The 21254-nt window shown below is 42.1% G+C and overlaps 1 protein-coding gene across 10 annotated transcripts in view; it reads right to left on the reverse strand.

Annotated features, from left to right (window-relative positions):
* Positions 1-21254, reverse strand: part of ep300b (EP300 lysine acetyltransferase b) — a 35607-nt gene that overhangs the window by 10240 nt on the left and 4113 nt on the right. The window contains exons 2-24 of one of the 10 annotated variants that reach the window (XM_029438468.1): positions 20547-21139; positions 19103-19279; positions 16055-16358; positions 15485-15598; positions 15035-15277; positions 14528-14633; positions 14288-14416; positions 13703-13820; positions 13382-13565; positions 12590-12667; positions 11995-12068; positions 11553-11705; positions 10213-10884; positions 9506-9748; positions 9162-9357; positions 8612-8730; positions 6196-6435; positions 5116-5204; positions 3908-4018; positions 2310-2366; positions 1886-1963; positions 1249-1316; positions 562-712 (exon numbers count right to left, since the gene is read on the reverse strand). In XM_029438468.1, the coding sequence (XP_029294328.1) occupies positions 562-712; positions 1249-1316; positions 1886-1963; positions 2310-2366; positions 3908-4018; positions 5116-5204; positions 6196-6435; positions 8612-8730; positions 9162-9357; positions 9506-9748; positions 10213-10884; positions 11553-11705; positions 11995-12068; positions 12590-12667; positions 13382-13565; positions 13703-13820; positions 14288-14416; positions 14528-14633; positions 15035-15277; positions 15485-15598; positions 16055-16358; positions 19103-19279; positions 20547-21139 (4297 nt within the window). Of the gene's footprint in view, positions 1-561; positions 713-1248; positions 1317-1885; positions 1964-2309; positions 2367-3907; positions 4019-5115; positions 5205-6195; positions 6439-8578; positions 8731-9161; positions 9358-9505; positions 9749-10212; positions 10885-11552; positions 11706-11994; positions 12069-12589; positions 12668-13381; positions 13566-13702; positions 13842-14287; positions 14417-14527; positions 14634-15034; positions 15278-15484; positions 15599-16054; positions 16359-19102; positions 19280-20546; positions 21140-21254 lie in introns of all 10 variants that reach the window. The other 9 variants (XM_029438463.1, XM_029438462.1, XM_029438460.1 and 6 more) reach the window with 9 other exon arrangements.

Raw genomic sequence — 21254 nt, forward strand, 5'->3', positions numbered from 1 at the left:
GTGCTGCACGGAAACCGGTCCTGCCCCTACTGACCCGGCTGGTCAGTATGAACTGTAAACTAACTTAGATGGCAAATATTTACAATATATTTGTCTAATTTGCGTTACAATTAATTGCCTACAATAAATTGTACCCGTGAACGAGATCACAGCCAAAATGTGTTTTCTCAGACGGGTGGCGTCTCCCTTAGAGATAGGGTGAGAAGCTCAACCATCCGTGAGAGACTCGGAGTAGAGCAGCAGCTCCTTTGCGTTGAAAGGAGCTGCTGCCCCCGCGACCCGACCCTGGATAAGCGGTAGATGATGGAATAAATTAAAATCACAGCTACGAAATCTGCTGTAAATACTGCAGTAGATTTTAAAGCTTGTTCATGCACATGTTAGTTATATACTTTTATACATGTAGATGACGGGAGGCTGGTCTGGTCTTGTGGTACATTTAGTCCGTTTGGCAGATTGTAACAATATTAAACTTCATCAGCAAGCCGTCATCCTAAATATGATCAACCCCTCCCCACTCACATCCATTACCTGCAGCAGCAGGGAAAATTGACCTCCTACCTGGACTTCATGCCCGGCTTGACTTCGACCACCTTGTCCGACACATGGACTACACGGATGGTGACGTCGCCAGATTCAGGGAGGTTCTGCCGCTTGATGTAGTCGTTCACCCGTGTCTCCAAATAGCACCCCAACTTGGTCTGAGGAAGCCCTGCAAAAGAAAGAAAGATGTCAGAGATATGTACTGCACACCACCTTTATTAGCGCACTGCGGACTGGAGAAGGTCCAGAAATGAACACCCCCCCATACTGAATCCAGAATAGATTTTGAATCGGGAATTGGTTCGAATAGAGAACCCATTTTGAATCTAATCGTCAGATACCGAAAGGATTTACACTCCTATTTTTCAACATCTCAGGGTCACAAACTGTGTCTGACCTCATACAATAAAACAGCCATTTTCCTCATTACCTTTGAAAATCTAAGATTTTAAGCAAACCGTTCTCCACACATCAAGTGCAGCAGTTTAAGTTTAAAGGAATAGTTCAACATTTTAGGAACTACGAGTTGCTTTCTTAAGACAATAAGTGTATTGAATGAATTTATTTCCCAAAGTATTCCATTTAATATATCGTACATTGGTCTCAGCCAAAAGCACAAATCCTGATGACTGATTTTCCTCCCCAAACATCCGTAACAGTGTTAGGGTATTAATGCAAAAAGAAGAAAAAGGGATGAAAACTTACTTTTGGCTGCGTATTTGTTCTCTTTCCGCGTCTTATTGGCCATTTTCAGGCAGATGTCACATACAAAGCTATGGTTCGGGAGGAAGAAAATAGCAAATGGTTAAATATGCATGTTACCTGTACAATCAGCACCAATGACAGTGATCAAGTGGTTTTAATCAAGAGATGACTTCGTCTTTCATGTCAGTCTTACTTTCTTTAAACAGCTTTAATGACACTGAAATGGTCTTTTAATTATAACCAGACCACACATGAAGGGAGATCAAACTTTGAGGAATGACTTCCCTCGAGCTGCAGGACTTTGTTTGCACGAGTATCTGTTGCTGACACATTGGCAGGCACTTTCCGTCCTGAGACACCTACAAATGCTCAGTTTCAACACTTAGTTCCAACTTTTTGAGGTGCAGTTGGAACTGTGATTTTTTTTTAACCATTTTTCTTTAAAACGGCACATCCACAGCTGCATGAAAATGTGTATTTTTCATGTGTTAGGGCTTAATAGCGGGTCTTTTCCAGCACCTTTATTGACGTTTTGGATGATTCTAAAGCTTTTTAAGGAATACAAAAAGGCCAAATTTATTTTCCAGACTCAGTCACAAACAAAATGTACAGAGTGTGCGTATGATAGTTGGCTCACCCCGAAGGCCATATGGTATCATTATGCAGCACGCAGATCTGGTGCATTTTACGACCGCAGTCAATACATTCCACAAGTCTGAGCAGAGAAAGAAAAGGAGACAAAAGACACAATACCAAAGGTTAATATGAGGCAACATATCACACATTATGAAAATACAGAAGTTTGTTCCTCTGCAGGAGCTACAAAGTTGCTAAATAAATAAGTAAATACGTAAAGTTAGGACATCCAAAGTTAATTGTTGAATACTACTTAAATCACAATATTTATATACAAGCACCTCATTTAAAGTGGCTCCAAAAATGGTTTAAATCTAAAATCATGATGCAATTTAAACTAAATACATAAACTGATAGATCTTAAGAGCATCACGGAGATGGTGCAAATTATAATTGAGTGTTAATGAGTCAAGGAAGGGACATACAACTCCGGGTCGAGTGTGTCGTTCTTCTTCCGTTGGAACTGCTCTTTGTTGATGGACCTGTGGAGAACATGAGGAAGTGAACCGCTGTAACAGACAACAACAGGACTGCTGTGTGCCGAATCCAATAACTTCAGAAAATGCTTAGAAAAACTCATAATGTTGCCACTGGCAAAGTTATCACTACATGTTATACAGATTATAATTTGTAACAGCTTCAAATAAAACATGGTTACTATAAGATGGTGATGTGAAATACTGAAAGAATTTAACTAGATGACAAAGATCACCCAATAAGAAAATAATTCTCTTTTCAAACGTTGTTCAATCCCACAGAACTTTGGCTGCAACTAACGATTATAAATCATTACAGATCAATCCCTTTTCAATTAAACTATTTGGTCTATAAAATGTTTGAAAAATAACAACCACAATTTCAAAGAGCACTAGGTGATGTCATCAAATGTGTTGGTTTGGCCAAAGACATTTCATTTACAGTGATACAAATCTTCACAGAGAACATTTGGCATTTTTACATAAAATAAAATGACATAACCCGCTATCAAAATAGTTAGCGATTAATTTGACTAATCGATTAATCGTTGAAGAGAGCTTTACTTCAAAGTCTAGCAAAGAAAGATGTTGCAACCAAATGTTACCGTTTAATATTTCCATTTGACGGAGTGGTGCAGCCATACAGAGAAGTTTGAATATTTCACTGAGGGTATGACCAACTGGAATAAGTGTGTACCAATCTTTCTAACCCTAAATCTACTTAAGGGGCAATGCAAAATGTAAAACGGGTTGTTAAAGGGTTAATGCCACTGTCACTTTACTTTGCAAAGTTTATAATCTTTTATTCTATTCTTATTTGAGTTTTTGTTTTATACATTCATTATTTCACTTTTATTTTTATAGTATTTATCTGCATCATCGCTGATCACATTTTTCCTCAGGGGTCGCGATGGGACGATACAGATCTCAATAAAAAACACTCGCAATAAGTTGATCGCAGTGAATTTCCATTATCGGGATAATCATGAACATCCTCACAAACACGGTAGAGAAGTGAATAATAGAGCCCGATTAAAAAGCAATACAGTAATGATCATGTAAGAAATAACAGACTTGCACAGTGTTCCTACTTTTTATATATGGATCCTTTATGCAGGGAGACCTTACGATTTATGATTATCTTATTAAAGACTTGTTTTTTTTTATTGAAAATGGAAAATGATGAAGAAGGTGTACCTGATCTGTGATGCATTACAAATATTTGTTTAAAAAAAAATTATTATCCGGTTGATATTGTGAATCGCAATTATTTTGGCCAGGACAATCAGGAACAGGACATTTTCATATAGTCTGATGTCTACTATTACAAGACCTTTTGGGGGGGAGTTAGACAAAAAAGTATTATTATTATTATTATAATATATATATAATATATATTATTCAATCTTTGATGTTTCTTTGATGTTTCTAATACCAGAATTGCATAACTGCTCATCTGGACAAGCATTACTTGAGAACGTCTACGTTTTGATGGGAGAGCTGTCTGCTGTGTGTGAGAGGAAGGCAGGAAGTGTGATGGTACTCACGTCTGAGGCTGGGAGGGGTCGTCCCCCAAGGAAACGCTCTCGTTCTGGATTTCGTTGAAACACTTCTCACAGAAGTGGTACCTGTCAGCAAGAAGCCCATATTTTGGTGAACTACACCGTTCGTCATCAGCACAGCCAATCACAGAGAGGGCACGAAGAAGCAGCCGCCAATCAGGGCAGGACAGGCCAGGGGGGCGAACACACAGGAGGAGGCAGAGGGCAAGGTAGGTCGTCGCCAGGAGGAAGCAGCCAATCGTGATGCAGGGATTTTGTGTGGGCGGGTGTTTTGATTTTGCGCGCAAATTTTGGAGTGGATGATTGGTCACACCAAAACAGGCCAATGCAGACATCACAAGCGTTAAAAAAGGAGGGAGAGAAGGGAAGAGGGGAAGGGGGGGAGGGGGCGGAGATGGGGAAGGGAAGTCAAAATGAATATTAAAAAAGCGTGAAATATATCGTTACAGGTCAGACGAAGACAATGCAGGGGACAGAGAGGGAGAGGGGGGACATTGAGGCGAGAGGGACGGACAGAATGTGAACAACAACCAACAGAGGACAGAGAGCCAAGGCAAAGCAAAGATTAGCGTCAGACGTCCAGTGGTAAACAACAACATTACAGCAACATGAGAGACCACTAGGAGCTGAAGAGGAGGAGGAGGAGGAGGAGGAGGAACGGGGGGGGGCGGGTGGGGGATACGAGTCTCCGGACATGAACGGGTGGATGAGGAAAAAATTAGATGGTAAAGCAACAGAGACCCATCATCCTTTCAGTTCATTCATAAAGTAAGAGCCTTTCTTCTGGTGGTGACAATGGATACCACGCCACAGTCTGCATTTATTAATGCAAGTTTATCAGCAAGGCACCACGTGTTGTGCGTGTAAATTTACTAATTGGGGAAAAAATGGTGCAACTTATAAGGAATAACTACTGAAGAAGACAGGAGCCCACTTTATGAATGACAACATAATGAAAATTAAAACGGTGAGCTATGAAGATGGAAGATGGTGCCAGGGTAACCATTTGAAGCCAAATTAAAACTCATCTGTGATTGCACTGATTGCATGTACGAAATATAATCAATGTGCAAAATACATCAAGACACATAACAAGCTCATCTAATTGGCTGCATATTCACAGCAAAATGTCGATAATACGTTGTAAAGGCTATCCGTGTGTGCTTGTGTTCCAATGCGTCGAAAGCCCTTACCTGTTCTGGTAGCTAAAATAAGCAGCGTCACGTTGGATGGTGCATAATTGTTTTCCGTAGCAGCAAAGAGTTTGGGGGGAAAACTCAAACTGCAAAAACAGAGACAAAAAAACCCAGTTGTTTTTAGACCATCCACCATAGACTTATCCAAGAATCCTGAACACAAACTAAATACATTAAACCTCTGCTACATCCTCACACAAGCATGCAGTGCTAGGATCCACAAACTCATAGCTCAAAACACACCTGCATGTTTCTAACACTTCTCAGACTCATGTATGTGGTCATACCTCGCCTAAACCTTACCATAATCAGAGTTACTGTACAGGAGAATATCAATACCACTCTCATACAAATCTATTGAATATAAGGCTAGCTTAGCTTAGCATAAACTATGGAAATCCAGAAAAGCAGGATATTTAAATATTTTTAATGTTATGTCACTTTTCCTTTGAGGACTACATAAAACCATGATTACCTGTTTATTTGCATGTAAAATATATGCAAAACAGCAACTAGTTTGACTCAAAACATGAGCCTTCCAGCACCTTTAAACTCACCAATTAACATGTTATATCTTGCTTAAGTTAATCCATTTCTTGGCTAGGCTTGGCAACCACCGCAGTTTTTTTTTACAGATTGAACAAACAAGATATAAAGTGTGAATTGGTTTGGCTTATTTGAAGTTAATGTATTGGCAAGATTCTTGCTGTTCGGAGTCGTATCCTCATGATTGTTTGCACTTATTGTAAGGCGCTTTGGACAAATGAGTCAGCCAAATGAACTGTAATGTTAATTGGTGAGCTTTAGGGGTGCTGGCAGGTGGGTTTTGTTACCTTTGGACAGAGCCAGGCTAACGGTTTCGCCGTGTTTCCAGTCTTTATGCTAAGCTAACCAGCTGCTGACTGTAGCTTCATATTTCACAGACTCTTATGAGAGTCTTATCTATCTCTCCACAGGAACGCAAACATACTTTCCTCAAATGTCACGGCAATCTAATTTCTTTAAAACCCAATCCTGACTATATGATATTTTGTTTTGGCTCATTTATAAAGAAATTAAGAAACAAAAACAACTCACCTTCCTCCCACAACAGTATCCCAGGCCCTGCATGACTGGGTCAATCTCCGACTCAAAGACCTCGGACAGCTTGGAGCAGTACTTGTAGACGCGGGACGTCTTGCGGTTGTACAGCCAGGCGTTGTTGAACATCAGCCAGATATCCTCGACGTACTGCCAAGGCTCTTGGTACTGTCCCGTGTCCAGCTTCCGCTTGATGGTCGACAGGTCCATGGGGTTCTTCACGATGTCAAAGTAGTCCTGCTTAAGGAGGGGTGCCATCAAGATTCAAGTGGCAGATTGAAGTAAAGTTGAGAAGGGTGAGAGGAGAGAGATGGTGGGAGGGTTTGGTCGACGGAGAAAGATGGGGAAGAAGAGTATGATTCATCATCATTATCAGCGTTGTGATCATCAGGTGAAGCAGTCGACCACGTGGGACCAGAGTAAGGAGAGAAGAGGGTGCAGGGGGACAATGTTGTTGAGCGCTGCAGAGAAGAAGGTTCACGTGCAAACAGAGAGACATGACAACTTCTGCCCTCCAGCTCTCTGCTTTGCACCCTACATTCAAAGTCCCTATCTGTACTGCGATCAGGGACCAGGCGACCGCCACAAGTCTGTCCGATCCTCTGCCGCTCAAAATTTAAAAAGAAACTAGTTTAGGATGACATTGAAATGTACATATCCTATTGAAAATAGTGTAAAAATCATTATATACATCAATTTGTCTTGATATTTTGCCTCACAGTGCTAAAACTGGGGGCTGGGGCGATGGTTCTCTGCCGAAGTCTGAAAGCAAACAAAGCTTTCAGGCCCAGAAAGCAATTAGGGTGCAAAACCAAGAAGAACAAAGCAGTGGCAACAGCAACAAGCAGACAGAGATTCACTGTTAAGAGCAACATAATTGTTGGCATTAACAACGCCAACAGCATGGGTGGCAATATGATGGCAGAGTTAAAGCCAACAGTGCTGAGGGGAAGCAAATGTAAGAGGGACGGATGAGTCTCCAAGTTGTTTTTTTCTTTTCCCGCCGTCTGCCCTCCTCTGTGTCTCAAAACTAAAAACATCATTCGAGAAAGGAGCGGAGAAGCAGGCGAGAAAAAGAAAGGCGATTTGGAGATTCAACCAAAATTGAATTTAAATAAGAGGAGGTGCGAGTTTCAAAGAGCAAGGTCCATCTCGGTGTCACCATGGCAACAACAGTTAGGAAACAGGTTTTCTGAATGAAACCACTCACGTGAACAAACAAGTGATGCAAATTACAACTAACAGCCAAATGTACATCACAACACTGCAGTGTGTTTGTGAGTAACCTACATTTTCAATAAGTGGCTGAATGTTTATCTGAAATGTTATATAATTACACAACAGTGGAAAGTTGCATCACTCGACTGTGGAGTTCCTGTAGAGGTGAGCCAATAGCCTGGTGCTCCCTGCTCTAAAAATGGCAATTATTAAACGTCACATTGCATGAGGCAGTGGGAGGACGGACACTGTCACTCGGTTTTCAATAAAATAATGGATTTATAACTGTATGCAAGTACATACTGAGTCTTATACTGAATCAAGTACTCTTTCCCCCTAATTTGGATGCAATGAGAGTAAAAGGTATTGTCCCACCTCTACACACTGCCCACCTGAACACCGACACACTACTACTGGTGAGGAACTGAACTAGAAAGCTAGCAATGGAGTACTGGGATGAGAACTACAAAAAACATGATTCAAATTAAAACCTAAAATGTAATGTCAAAAGTCAAACAAATTAAAGTGATAAATTAAAGCAATTGGCTCATGAACTTTGGACTTTGCTCATTTAAATACAAAGTGATGACATTAATCTGTTAATGTCTTCTTATTGTATTTGGAGTGACAAAGAGCTATTCATTAATTATGCATAATACTCTGATGGATGCTTGGGTCATGTAATATTGTACATTTCTTTTGATAATTATATTTCTACAAATTACATCAACGGTTGTCAGCACATTAAAGTTTAGTTTAAACCTAAACTTTAATGTCAAAATCTGTAATAACTTTGTATGTTGTTATATATCTGATTTGCATACATCATTTACTTTTACAGTTCCATCAAAGTAACGGCAAATGTTCATAAGAGTCATTGCTTTGATTTACAAATGACAAGTTTACACACACACACACACACACACACACACACACACACACACACACACACACTTTTCTTAACTTCTGACATGCAATGGGAGAAGAAAATTAATAAACTAAAATATTGAAGAAACTGGAAGCAGATATCTTAAATAAATTCAGAAAATATGACATTTATGACAAAGGAGAAAAAAATGTAAGATGAAAAAGGAAAACAAACAAACAAAAAAAGCTACGTTTTCAGAGTTGAAGCAAAATGGCAGCCAGTGCAGTCCCTTACCAGGTTAGTTTTGTTACTAGTTCGAATACGTACGGGTATTCCCAGTAACTGGGGGTCCACCGGCTGACGGAAGGGAAGGGACTCAGGGTCCTGCCGGTACAAAGCTTCCAGGGTGGGCATCAGAGCCTGACGCAGCTCCTCCGGCTTAAAGACTGGAAAAGATGGAGTGAAAATTAGAGATTGAAGGTCAAAAAGGGAGAAGAGAAGAAGACGCAGGGAGCCGATCACAAAGAGGCCTCTCCTCTGCCGCATTTGCATTGCACTGCTAACAGGCTTAGCTCGGTCGCTAACGGAACAATAAGTTCAGAGTTTATTTATTCCTTCGACTCCTGTCTCATAACTGTCTGCAAACCATAACTCTTTGATGGAGCAGTTTCAACTCTGACAGAGGAGGTTTAATAAAACCCGTTGGACCCTCCGGCTCTACCTTGTTGCTATTCTTTAACGATGCAAATTCACTTGTTCTGAAGAACTTAACTCTGTAGGAACATTCACAATTTTACTTCTACTTGAATTTTTGTAAGTGATAGTACTTTTACTTGAGTATACTTTAGTAATGGTAGCCGTTATGTCCCAAACTTACTTTTCTTCTTGCTCTGAGCGCTGGCTGGGGAGCTGATGTTGGCTGTTGACCCTGACCCCTCCTCTTCCTCTTTGGGCTCTTTCTTCACCTCAGGCTTCTTGTCTTCACCTGTTGCTACAGACGATGATGCTGAGAATGAAGATGTATCCATGGGCTCGCCTTTACACCCGTCTCCTGACGGCTTCTCTTTCTTTATCTGAGAGGAACATTCAAGTGTCAGTATGAGGATTTCCTTAAAATCTGAATATAACACCTCAAATCAAAACCTTGAAATTTAGACATCATGCAAGACATTTCAAGACTTCCAGATGAGAGTGTCAGTAAGTCCATATGGACAATCTTACCTCTGGTTTTTCCTCCGTCTTAATGTCACGCTGACCCTTGCCCATCTTGCCCTTGCCTTCTCCTTCAGTGTCAGCCCCTTCGTCGTCATCCTCCTGCTGCTTCTTCACCTCCATTTTGACATCTTCTTGGCTGGGAGCAGAGCCGTCTGCCAGGGTGAGCTGGGAGCTGGGATCGGCACTGCTGCTGACCGAGCCTGGAGAGGACACCTGACTATCTGCTGTCAGAGAAGGCTTCGGAGATATCTGCGGCAGAGAGAGATGTGGTTTAGAAACGGCAAGTTAGAATCCACAAAGAGGATTTTTTTGTTACGTTCACCACTGTTCTGTAAACCAATTCAAGGACTTCTTGATCATCTAATTCTTCCTCAAACCCATTTTATTAAAAAACAAATTGGTAACAACTAAACCTCCTGGCCTTTTTGTTTTAAATTAACAAAGTTTTCACTTTCATGAAAAATCAATTTTTCTTTTTTTCATCTTAATTTGCACACATTGAACCTATTCCATGTGAGTAAGGGGAAACTAGAGAACAATTAGACTTGCATGCAAGTATAACGGAGATCAAGGATGCCATGCTACTCGTAACCGAAGGCTCACTGTAGCAGAGCGAGCAGATAAACAAGAGCATCCCTGAATAAGACTAGGAAGTTTAAGAATAACAAGTCTGGGGTCTGGGCAAAGTCGTGAAAGCAGGATGATCTACTCACTGGGGTCTGCGGCCGCTGCAATGGCACATGAGCATTCTGGGTAGGCACCGAAGAAGCTTGACCTGCTTGGGGGCCCGAGGAAGCCTTGCCCCCGAGTGACTGCTGTGGAAGTTGATTGGCCTTCTCAGAGTTCACAACCTTGCCTGTTGGCTGCGAAGTCTGTTGCTGTTGTTGTTGTTGTTGCTGCTGCTGTTGTTGTTGTTGTTGTTGTTGTTGTTGTTGTTGTTGTTGTTGCTGCTGTTGTTGCTGCTGCTGTTGTTGTTGCTGCTGCTGTTGCTGTTGTTGTTGTTGTTGCTGCTGTTGTTGCTGCTGCTGCTGCTGCTGCTGTTGCTGCTGCTGTTGCTGGGGGTGCTGCGGAGGGGGCAGCTGGGGTGTGCTGGGAGTCTGTGGCTGTGGGGTCTGAGAACGAGGTAATGTGGGAGGCGTTTGATGCGGTTGAGGCGTTAAGCTGCGTGCCGGTGACGGGGAGTTTGTTCGGATGGGTAGGCAGTGAGGGTAGGAGTTAGGCTGGGTGGGGGTCGAGGATGGAGGCAGGTTGGGTAGTGGCCCAGCACCACTGGCACTACTGGACCCCATGGAGCCTACGGGGGCTGCGGAGCCTGGAGCAGAAGAGGCAGACTGTGCTGCGGGGCTGCTGGCTGGGAGGGAAGGCGGCGTTGACATCTGGTTCTGCTACAGAGGAGAGGACAGGGGTTAGAAATTATATTTGGTAGGTTCGTGTATCTTGAGAAGACATACAAAAAAAGGTGTCAGCCATTTTAAATTCACTGCGAAACTTAAAGGCAATTTCTTATTTCCTTTTAATATGTTTATTGTATAGACACAACACCAAGGCAAATTCCTTATAAGTGAATAACCGCCTTGGCAACAAACGTTATTCTGAAACTTTGGATGGATCGCCACAGTATGGGAGAAACTATAAGTAGTCACGTGTCGGACTAATTATAGTGAAAGGTCTTTACCAGGTACACAACTCTGAAAGTCACAACACTTTATGTCCATATCAATATCATTGAAAAAGTGAATTAATTTAAGACAAAAGTCCAAATAATCAGGCTTAAAACTTCGAGATAGAGCTAACAAAGAACTGTGATCATCTCTCACTGCGGTAAAGATTTAAGTGCCAAAATCCTGAAAGCAGTTCAGTTATTATACGCTATCCATCACTACCCATCAAACATCTGCGAGGCAATGTCTATGTTTGTCGTTATTCATTCAGCAGGATTCCCACATTCAACTGAAGATGCGTTTGGTTTGCATTACATCACAATACTTTGTCTGCCAAAGTTCCCCTTTGCAATCAAACTCATCTTTACAAGGTACGGTCACTTAATTCTTACCGGTGGCACAGCACTCTGCGCTCCCGGCTGGTTCATGCCAACGGAGCCAGAGCCATGTCCAGGACTGGATCCTGGAAACTGTCCCGGAGGGAGGTACTGGTTCTGTAACTGAGTGGCATTAGGCTGACCCATCCTTGTTGCTCCCATACCCATCTGGAAACGAGACAACAATGTGGGCGTGTGAAGTGTCAGCCAACAGTTATATAAAGATATATAATAAAGTATGGTCCAATTAAGTGTTGCATAGCCTTTAAATGATTTTTAGAAAATGCAAATATGAACCTTAATACACTAAATGTGGTTCTGGAGGTGGTCCACAGCGAGTTAACCTTTATGAGGTCCGAGTATCAATTTTGGAAACTCATATTTATGCGACTTTCAAGCATAAAACTCATATAACCCCAAAGTAATCTGCGATAGAGATGGAGACAGTGATTCCAACCTGGTTCATTGGAGCATTAAGAGGAGACCTCTGACCCATCGACTGCATCCCCATCTGACCAAACTGGTTCATGCCTAGAAGTGAAGGACAGAAAATGAGGCATGTCAAAAAGAGAGGTGAGGAAAACACAAATAGTCTGATCAATCAATGATTGTTGTTTGTATATCAGTGTCTATTTTATTCAACATTGAAGTCAAACTATTATATGAATGTGGGGAAAACTATAATGAAATGAATCAAATAATCTAAATGAAGTGCAAAGACAAGACGCTACTCAGATTTTTAAATGCAAGTTTTGTTTTTAAAGCTGTAAAAACTTCAAAGTGCTATTCCCCTCTGTTACATTGGGGATGATATCTCAAAACAAATTACACCAAAACTATCTGCATGGCTGAATACTACTAGAAAGGGAGAAATTAACATTTTCTCATAATAAACTTGCTTTAAGCCCATCGCTCTGCAACACATAGGCCGTGTGATACACTATGAATAATTTTCATTTGTATTAACCTTGGATCTGGCTTCATTGTTTAAAATACATTTTTGTAAGTCTGGCTGCCTTTGTAATAATGTAATTTACAAAAGTTACATGTACCTCCTGGGTTCTGCACCCTGTTGACCATCTGATTGGGTCCAGATGGTCGGACCATGGACGGATCGGCGTGAGGACCATCTAACAGGGTGATAAAGAGTTACAGGAATCACAGATCTCGTCTTCAGGATCACCGAATAGTAAAACCATAGACGACTAAGATAGGTTTAAAAAAGGGTGCGGAAAAACTGTAGCGTGGAGCAAACAAACTTACAAAAGAATATGTCCTTGCATCTGCCTCCACGGTGAACATAGAACATTCTTGATGAATGGAAGTAAATGGGGGCCGCGTTTAACTAAATCCCAAAACCTTACCATTTAGAACCCTTCGGCATAAACTGTATTCACACGTACTAGACTAAATATAATTCTATAAATACTGTCATGCTGCACGAGTTGTGAGAGTTTGTAAATGGATCTTTTGATATTGTTAAACATTTTCTTAAGTTAATCAAGTCTACGTTTTTGGATTCTTCGTTCACCGTGGAGGCATGCGAGAGTTTTCAGGGAGTTAAAGGAAGCACGGGGTGAGAGAGGGATATACAAACGGTCATGTTGTTTGTGAAGTATTCCTTTAAGTGTATGAGACAAATGGTGTGCAAGTGTGCTTGTTCTCGTTTTCACACTTCAAAAAAAGATTCTGTGCTAGGCAACATAAACATTACTGATTTAAAAGCTGAGCAGTCAAATCTGTTTCATTTTACGTGCATGCAAGTAGTATGTGTGCATACATTCAATTGTGTCTACATACACATAGACGAGTGTGAAGGAGGTCAAATCAATAGGTTTACTTACTTGGGGATTGTCCAGGGATCATGGGAGACTGTCCCATACTGGGAGGCACCTGCGGGAGGCCTGGCGAGGGAATGCCAGGTTGGCCGGGCATCATGCCCTGCTTCTGGAGTCGCGTCCTCCTCTTTTCCTCCAGCTCCTTTTGGATTTTGTAGATTTTCTCTGCCAGCAGATGGTAGTACTCCGCCTAGAAAGGATGCGTCACGAAGGAGAGAGGATGTTATAGGATGTAATAGTGCATAAAAGAAATACATTTCTTATCCCTTAACTGGAAACTGAAGGCGACACCACAATACTTTTACACTCCGTGTGTTGCTTTCTTACCCTACTGTTGGCTGACTCGTACATGTCCCCCTCTACTTTTCGAGCGTAAGCCACCAGATTCTCCATCCGCCGATCCTTCAGGGCCGCTGGATCAGGAGTGGGGAAGATTGCCTGCACACTACTCTCACACATGCACAAACAAGAAGGACACACAGATACAATTAACTTGAGGCAAGAGGATGACACCCAGCTCTGAATATTATCTGATACAACTGTCTATACTGTACATATTGGATCCATAGTGTATACAGCGTACTATACCATACCTCTAGCTATTCATTCTGTATATCATTTCTTACTATTAGCATTTCTTGTACTACAACTGCACTACATTTATTTTTTTGTTAAACCCGCACTGCCTACTGCTGCACATTTTGCATACTGTTCACACCCCTTACCGTTTATTACAGATTCCATTTATTATACATTTTATTCTGTATATACACATAAGTACATTATTCTGCATTTTTGCACTTCTGGTTAGATGCTAAACTGCATCTTGTGTCTCAGTAAATGTACTTTGTGCGATGGCAATAACGTTTAATCTAATTCTTGAGGGCCGCTTGCAAGACACAGCAGACTCACAGCTTGTGGACTAGGTGGTTGCGGAGGTCCTGCGTGATGTCTTCATGCCAAGACTTCCTCATGCCTGCAGCAGAAGGAGGAGTTGCCGTGGGCATGGAGCCCAGGTTCCCCAAACCATCATTCATCAAACTTGGGAAAATGACAGACAAGAATGGAAGGAAGGAGTGAGACTTCAACCAATACAGAACTAATTTTGACTTTCTTAAAGTCTGTTATATGACAAATGAAACGCAGTCCTACCTCTGTGCATTCATGTTGCCATGCAACAGGGCGTTTGGCAGTAGGCTGGACTGCTGGTTGGAGGATTGCACCCCCACTCCACCATTCACTCCCATAGAGTTTCCACCTGGAAAGAGTTATAGATGTATGATTTTAATTGGGAAATGCTGAAATTATCTTGTGCTAATGTAAGATGCATCTTTAAAAAAGGTTCAGTGATTTAACAATCAGCTGGAGGGCAGCAGGGTCTCTGAAGACACTTTTGTACTAGTCTTTACAGTTTTTTTTAGATAAATCCTACTCATTCTGCCTTTTGGACCACACATAGGTCTTGTGATGAAACTTGAGCAAGCTCCATTACTATGAGATGCCCTTTAAAGCCCCGAAAACATCCCGTCTGTGGACCTGATTTGAGATTATTTTGTCACATGAGGTCAAGCAAGGTTACGAATTAACATCCTTGCTCAGTGATGGACCTAGTAGGTTTCCATATACCTTGTGATATGCACAATGACATTACAAACTAACCCAGGGTGTTTAGATTCCTCATCCCGGGCTGCCCCTGCAGCCCCTGGTTCGACATGCTGCCCTGTGATGGCTGCTGTGGTATCTGGTTGCCCTGGTAAGTGAGGCCGAGTGCAGCGTAGGCCCTCTCTATGGAGCTGGGGTCAATCTGGTTGGGAGGGTTCAGGTTTGGAGTGTTGGACTGTCCACCAGGCACCCCTGAACCTAAAGAGTTCACCAAACCCACCCCTGCACTGTTAACAAGAGCTGTCAAGAGAACGAGCGGTAGGGAAGAGAGGGGGAGAGGAAACAGAGGGTGAGCATCAGTGGATTCAAGCTGACAGTCATACACTTTAATGTTTAGTTACAGGATTCTCAATCATGGTAGATCATGTGTGACACTTTAATGATAAAGAGCTATGTGTATGTGTGCTTCTCAAAGACACACACAGCCGCAGAGTGAGGAACACTCACACTGCTGATTTCTCTTGTCTCCAGCGTTCTTCAGTGGCAGGCATACAGGACAGTCATGTCGTGTGCAATTCTTCCAATGAGAGATGATCTGTCTGGATGAGGCACAGTGTGCCACTGGGGGGGAAGAGACAGAAATGGAGATAAGTGTGAGAAAAGGGGAAGAGATGTGAAGGAGAGAACAAGTGAAATGAGAAATGGTGACAGAGTGAAGCAGGGAGATGAATAATGAGACAAGAAAAGGATGAAGGGAAAAGGGGGGGGAACAGTCAGAAGAGAGAGAAGCCAGAGACTAAGAAAGTTATTGTACGAGTCATTCAGTACAATAAAAACTACAGCCAAATGAGAGAAGTAGAAAAAGATACAGTAGAACAGGCAGCTAAAGAGAGAATAACTCATTCTGGTACAAAACACTGAGAGGCAAACCAAGAGGGATATAAACAACAAACAAGAATAAGCTAAAGAAAAGAGAAATACAATGAATTGTAGATACATGACAACTTTAAACACGGCCTAGTGTTTGATATAAACCACACCAGAAAACCAGCAATCATCATAATTCAAGAGACTCACCCTGGCAGGACTTGCCAGCCTGGCAATGAGTCATGTGGTTGAGCACGTTCTTCATGGTGCGGCAGTGGGGCAGGTTGCACTGCCGCACTTCCCCGTTGGCCTGCTCCCTCCGCTGGCACTTGTGCGCGTGGAGCAAGAGGACCAGCTGCTGTTGAATCAGCTTCCGTTTCTCGGGGTCTGCGGTAGGGGGCGCTGTGCCGGGACCCGCCCCTACGGCACTGAGCCCAACCTGGGCACTTCCCACTGCTGCTGCTCCGCCGACAGATACACCACCAACTGCACCGGGCTGCTGCTGCTGAGAGGCCTTGTGAAAGAGGAGAGCCAAGTGTTACTAGTATATACAAGACTAAAATTATCAGGTGTTATGAGAGCATTTAAAAATTGCCAGTTTGGTAACTGCAAATCAATTTAATGATCAGTCTTTCCTAGATTTTGTAGTTCAACATCAGGAAAAGAAAATGTCAACGCGGTTACATGAATACAAGTTTTTCCTACTTCAAAATGACATTACAGTACTATTGATGAGCCCACATATTATAAAAAGGATCCGTATCTGCTGATATTCAATTTATATTATTAAATACTTTTAAACTCTATGCAGTGCATGACCCATGTTGTGATGTTATTATGTGTAAATCTGGAAATAAGGTAGAACAGGCAGAAATGGTTAAGACGGCGGTAACTAGGATGTGCAATGTACATGCAGTGCAATTTATTAGAAATATGCCCAAGCCAGATTCCAGTTTAGTTTTAAAAAGAGCCATTTAAAAACGGGCATCATGTACAGCAGGGGTGGGGAACCTTTTTCCTATCAAGGGCCATTTTATTTTTTACAACATCCTTCGAGGGCCGTACTAATTATTGAACTCATAACCTCTGCACATTTCTTTTAAGATGCAGCCCATTCATTTCACTTTTCTTTTATGCTGTGCAAAAAAAGTAACTTTATTATCAGAAATCAGAAATCCTTTATCAGTCCCACAACGGGGAAATGTATCTCGTCACAGCAAAAGAACATATGAAGTAAAAAGGCAGTAAACAATAATTAAATAAATAAATATAATGTAAGCACCAAGTGATAACTGCACAGCAGTGGTGGAACAGTCTGTTCTTGGTGTGGTGGTCTACCTCTCTATCTCTCCATGTTTGTATGTTACACTCTGCAGAGAGCTGCTTGTTGGGCCAAACTCCGCCGAAGAGCGTTAACTTTATTCAAACGCACTCGTCCTTTCAGCTCATGCAGTTCGGCATATTTCGTGCTGTAATGACGCTCGAGATTATTTTTCATCACCGCAAGTACGTCAGCACAAACTACTAGACACACTGGCCTTTTACTTCCACAGAGAAATAATCGTTCGTCCATTTCTCCTGTAAAGTACGACATTCCAGCTTTCTCTGTTTTACACTCGCCACGCTGCGTTCGCTGATGTCAATCACCGTCTCGTTTAAAATTGAAGTTTTTTTACATGACGTGATCATGTGATGACACGTTCCACTTGTGTTTTGTTCAAGGACCCTGACCGTGGCCAGGAAAAACAGTCAGTCGCCCGTTTTATACTATAGCTGTCGAGATTTTTTGGGGGGTTTTTCTAGTGGATTTCTTTGCGTGTGTTTACGAATTACCTCGAGGGCCGGATCAAATGGTCTAGCGGGCCGTATACAGCCCGGAGGCCGGAGGTTCCCCACCCCTGCTCTACAGGTAGAGCTGAGGGGCCAACTGTCCAAAGTCCATGCAAGTAGTGTTTTTTAATGCAACAAAGGCCATGTCTTTTATCCAAAACCTTAAAATTGTTTAAACGTAGCAAAAATTATTAAACTCTAAAATGCTCTATGAATAATTAAGCAAAAAGTCCATTTCAGAAACTTTTCTTATAGCAAATATGAGATTAAAAAACAGTAAAACACCTAAAGAATGCATGAGAACATTGTTAAAAAAAATAATGCCTCTATTTAATTCCAACTAAATAGCATTTGGCATAAGACCTCCCTGCTCACTGATAAAGTTTACGTCAGGATCAGGAATCGTGGCTGCGCCTGCTGCCCTGGTCCTGCCGGACACCTGGGAAGCCTTTTTGACATTTTCCTGGATTTTCCTGGATTCATCCATACTTTCTCTTTTTCAACACAACATCATTTCTGTCAAATGTTGTATTTGTACTATGTTGTTTATCCTGTACACACGACATCTATTGCACGTCTGTCTGTCCTGGGAGAGGGATCCCTCCTCAGTTGCTCTCCCTGAGGTTTCTTCCATTTCCCCCCTTTAATTATGGGGTTTCTTTTAGGAAGCTTTTCCTTGTGCAATGCGATGACTACCGATTACTTCTATAGGCTGAATATGATCGTTGCCTAATTGATCCTTACTTCCCTAAACGTTGCTTGTACTTTACCGATGTGACAAAGCGGCGGACACGAGAGACACAAAAACTGAGGAATAAACAGAGTTTGAATCGGCAAACAAACATACGGGGCAACCTTTCTAGAGACACTTAGTACAGTCGCATACAGTTTAGACTTGAACAGGGAAGTGAATAACCTACTCACTGCAATCTGACAGCGAAGTTCAGGGCCATTTGGTTAATCTTACTTCAAAAAGGGTTCATTTCTCTAGGGCAGGTAAGATTATTGTAATGGTGTTTTGAACTATATCACTAAAATTCCATGTAAGACAACCACGTTGATGATCATTCTTGTATTTGAGGATTCGGCACGGGATGCTATTTATGCTACCTGTGCCATTCTGATTGTGGACAAATTTGCCCAAATATGGCATTAAAATAATTTACAAAAGCATTTTCTGCACCATGTTTACATCTTGTGACCTTTGGCTCTCAAGGCGGGGCTATACTGTTGCCAATGGCCACACTCAAAGTCTTGGAACAAAAGCTTGAGAGAGAAATTAATATCCTGCCTGGGTTTTCACCTTCACATGGGATTATGAACATTGTCAACACATGGAGTGGGTGGGTGGTGATGGTCTAGTGGTCTAGTGGTACGCCTTCCAAATACAAGACCAGATAGTTTTGAACAAAAACAAACAAATCCTACCATGCCAGGCATGCCTTGACCTGGTGGTGCCTTCTTGTCCATGCTGAACTGGGTGGCCATATTGTTGGGCATTCCCGCCTTATTCTGGAGCTGTGGGCCCAGCCCTGCTCCAGGCAGCCCCTGGCCAGACTGGCCGTACGGACCGCCATAGGGGCCCGCATTGGCCATCATATTCATCTGGAGAGCAGGATGAGGGGAGGAAATGAGAATGATGAGAAGGAAAAAGAGATAGAGAAAGTGAAATAAATAGTTTAGAGATCAAATTAATTACTTTTCATGACCTATAAATCACTGATATTCATACATTCAAGGAAGAAATATTGGAGGTAATGAATAAAATCACTTTACAAAAAATGAATGTGAAATATTCCTTCATAATGAGTTACAATAGTAGTTCCTCTATTGTCAGACCTTGCAATACATTTCTGCCCAATATATTAAACACCACAGGCACGATCGAAATGCTACTTTTTAAGATTTGGAAAACAAAGTTTAGCACTTTGAGTTTTGTTTACTCAAATGAAAAGTGCGCCTATAAATACAATTTATTATTATAATAATAATAATAATAATAATAATAATAATAATAATAATACCAACTATGGTCTCGGAACCAGCCTACAGTGTTTGCAGCTACTTCAGCATCTGACCAAACTATTCCTCATCTTAACAGCAGCACAGCAAAAGTGTGAAACTGTTAATCATTATGTGATTAATAGAGTTAAATGAAACTGTTTATACCTACACCTCAGAAGATAGTGCTGCACTATTTCCTCTGCATTGAATATGGATAACACATACACTTTTACTTATGCATATTTAAACTACAGGACATTTTTTGCTGGTGCACCACCAAAGAGTGTTATGCTAAATAATTTAACACAGTTGTTTGCAGTACTGCCTTCACACCTTCAATCAAAACTTTTCCTGTGGCATATTGACTAGCAAGGAGGTTAACCATCAATACCACAGAGCGAACAGTGATGCTGCTGAGAGTAACATAACCACACTCACGCACCTGCTCTGGAGAACTTGTCTCACATGAGCAACTACTACAGGTCTACTTCAGTCTACAGCGTCACAAGAGTAAATAGCTTTTAGAGGGAAATTACCATCAATCTTCCTTCTTGAATAACTTTACCGAACTCAAGAAATTCCATGAAGACCCATCACAGTTACAATATTTTTGCAGGAATTTCAATATATTACATATAAGAGTTGGCTGTAACAGACAAACCTCAATAATATTTTTAGATACGTGTTCTCATTCGTCCAAAGGGCCATGGTAGATATATGACATATTGAGCAAACATTTTAAAATCCAAATTTGTGTAAAGGTTGTCTTTAATGCAATACATTACAATTGCAATATTTAGAACGTCTTCACATCAGTTTGCTATAAAATAGTTGCGTCTGAGATATTAATTTCTGGCCGTGTGTTTACCTTGTTCAGTGCTCCGGGTTGCTGTGGTCTCATCCCCGTCTGACCCCCGGGTCCCATTTGCTGACTGCCCTGCTGTAGGGTTTCCGCCAACAGATTACTATTGTTACCCATGCCTGCACTGCCAGGGTAACCCATTCTTGGCGAGCCATTCATCACCTGCCCCCCCATCAGGCCTTGCTGCTGTCCAGTGTTGCCCTTCTGGGCATTCATCATGGCAGCTGCCCGATTGAGTGCTGCCACCCCTCCAGCCATCCCAACCGGCTGCATTAATCCAGGTTGCTGCTGCTGGCCCTGGGGGGGCATGCCTTGTGGTCCACCAGGGGAGACACCCCCCATCATCCCCAATGAAGCCCCGGGTGCTGTGCTGTTGGATGTAGGGCCACCCTGCTGTGCTGGGGCTCCAGCGCGCAAGAGCTCCGACAGCTGTTTGTGTTTCGCAGCTGCATCATGGCCACCCAAACCAAGCCCTCCTCCGAGCCCGCCAAGACTGGTATGGAGTTGGCTGACATCGCCTCCGTTGGTCAGCCCCAGGTCCGAGGAACTGATGAGCTCATCTGGGAGGTCGTGCTCCAGGTCGAAGAGTGAACCAAAATCTAGGCACAAATGAAAAGGAAGTTTACCAACTAGAAAAACAGAGGTCAGGTTCACACAGCTCAGGAAATGAAGGATTTGCACTACATACAGCAACATTTCTTCACGATAAATTTA

Source organism: Cottoperca gobio, chromosome 8 (assembly GCF_900634415.1).
Source record: "Cottoperca gobio chromosome 8, fCotGob3.1, whole genome shotgun sequence".
Lineage (NCBI taxonomy): Eukaryota > Metazoa > Chordata > Actinopteri > Perciformes > Bovichtidae > Cottoperca > Cottoperca gobio.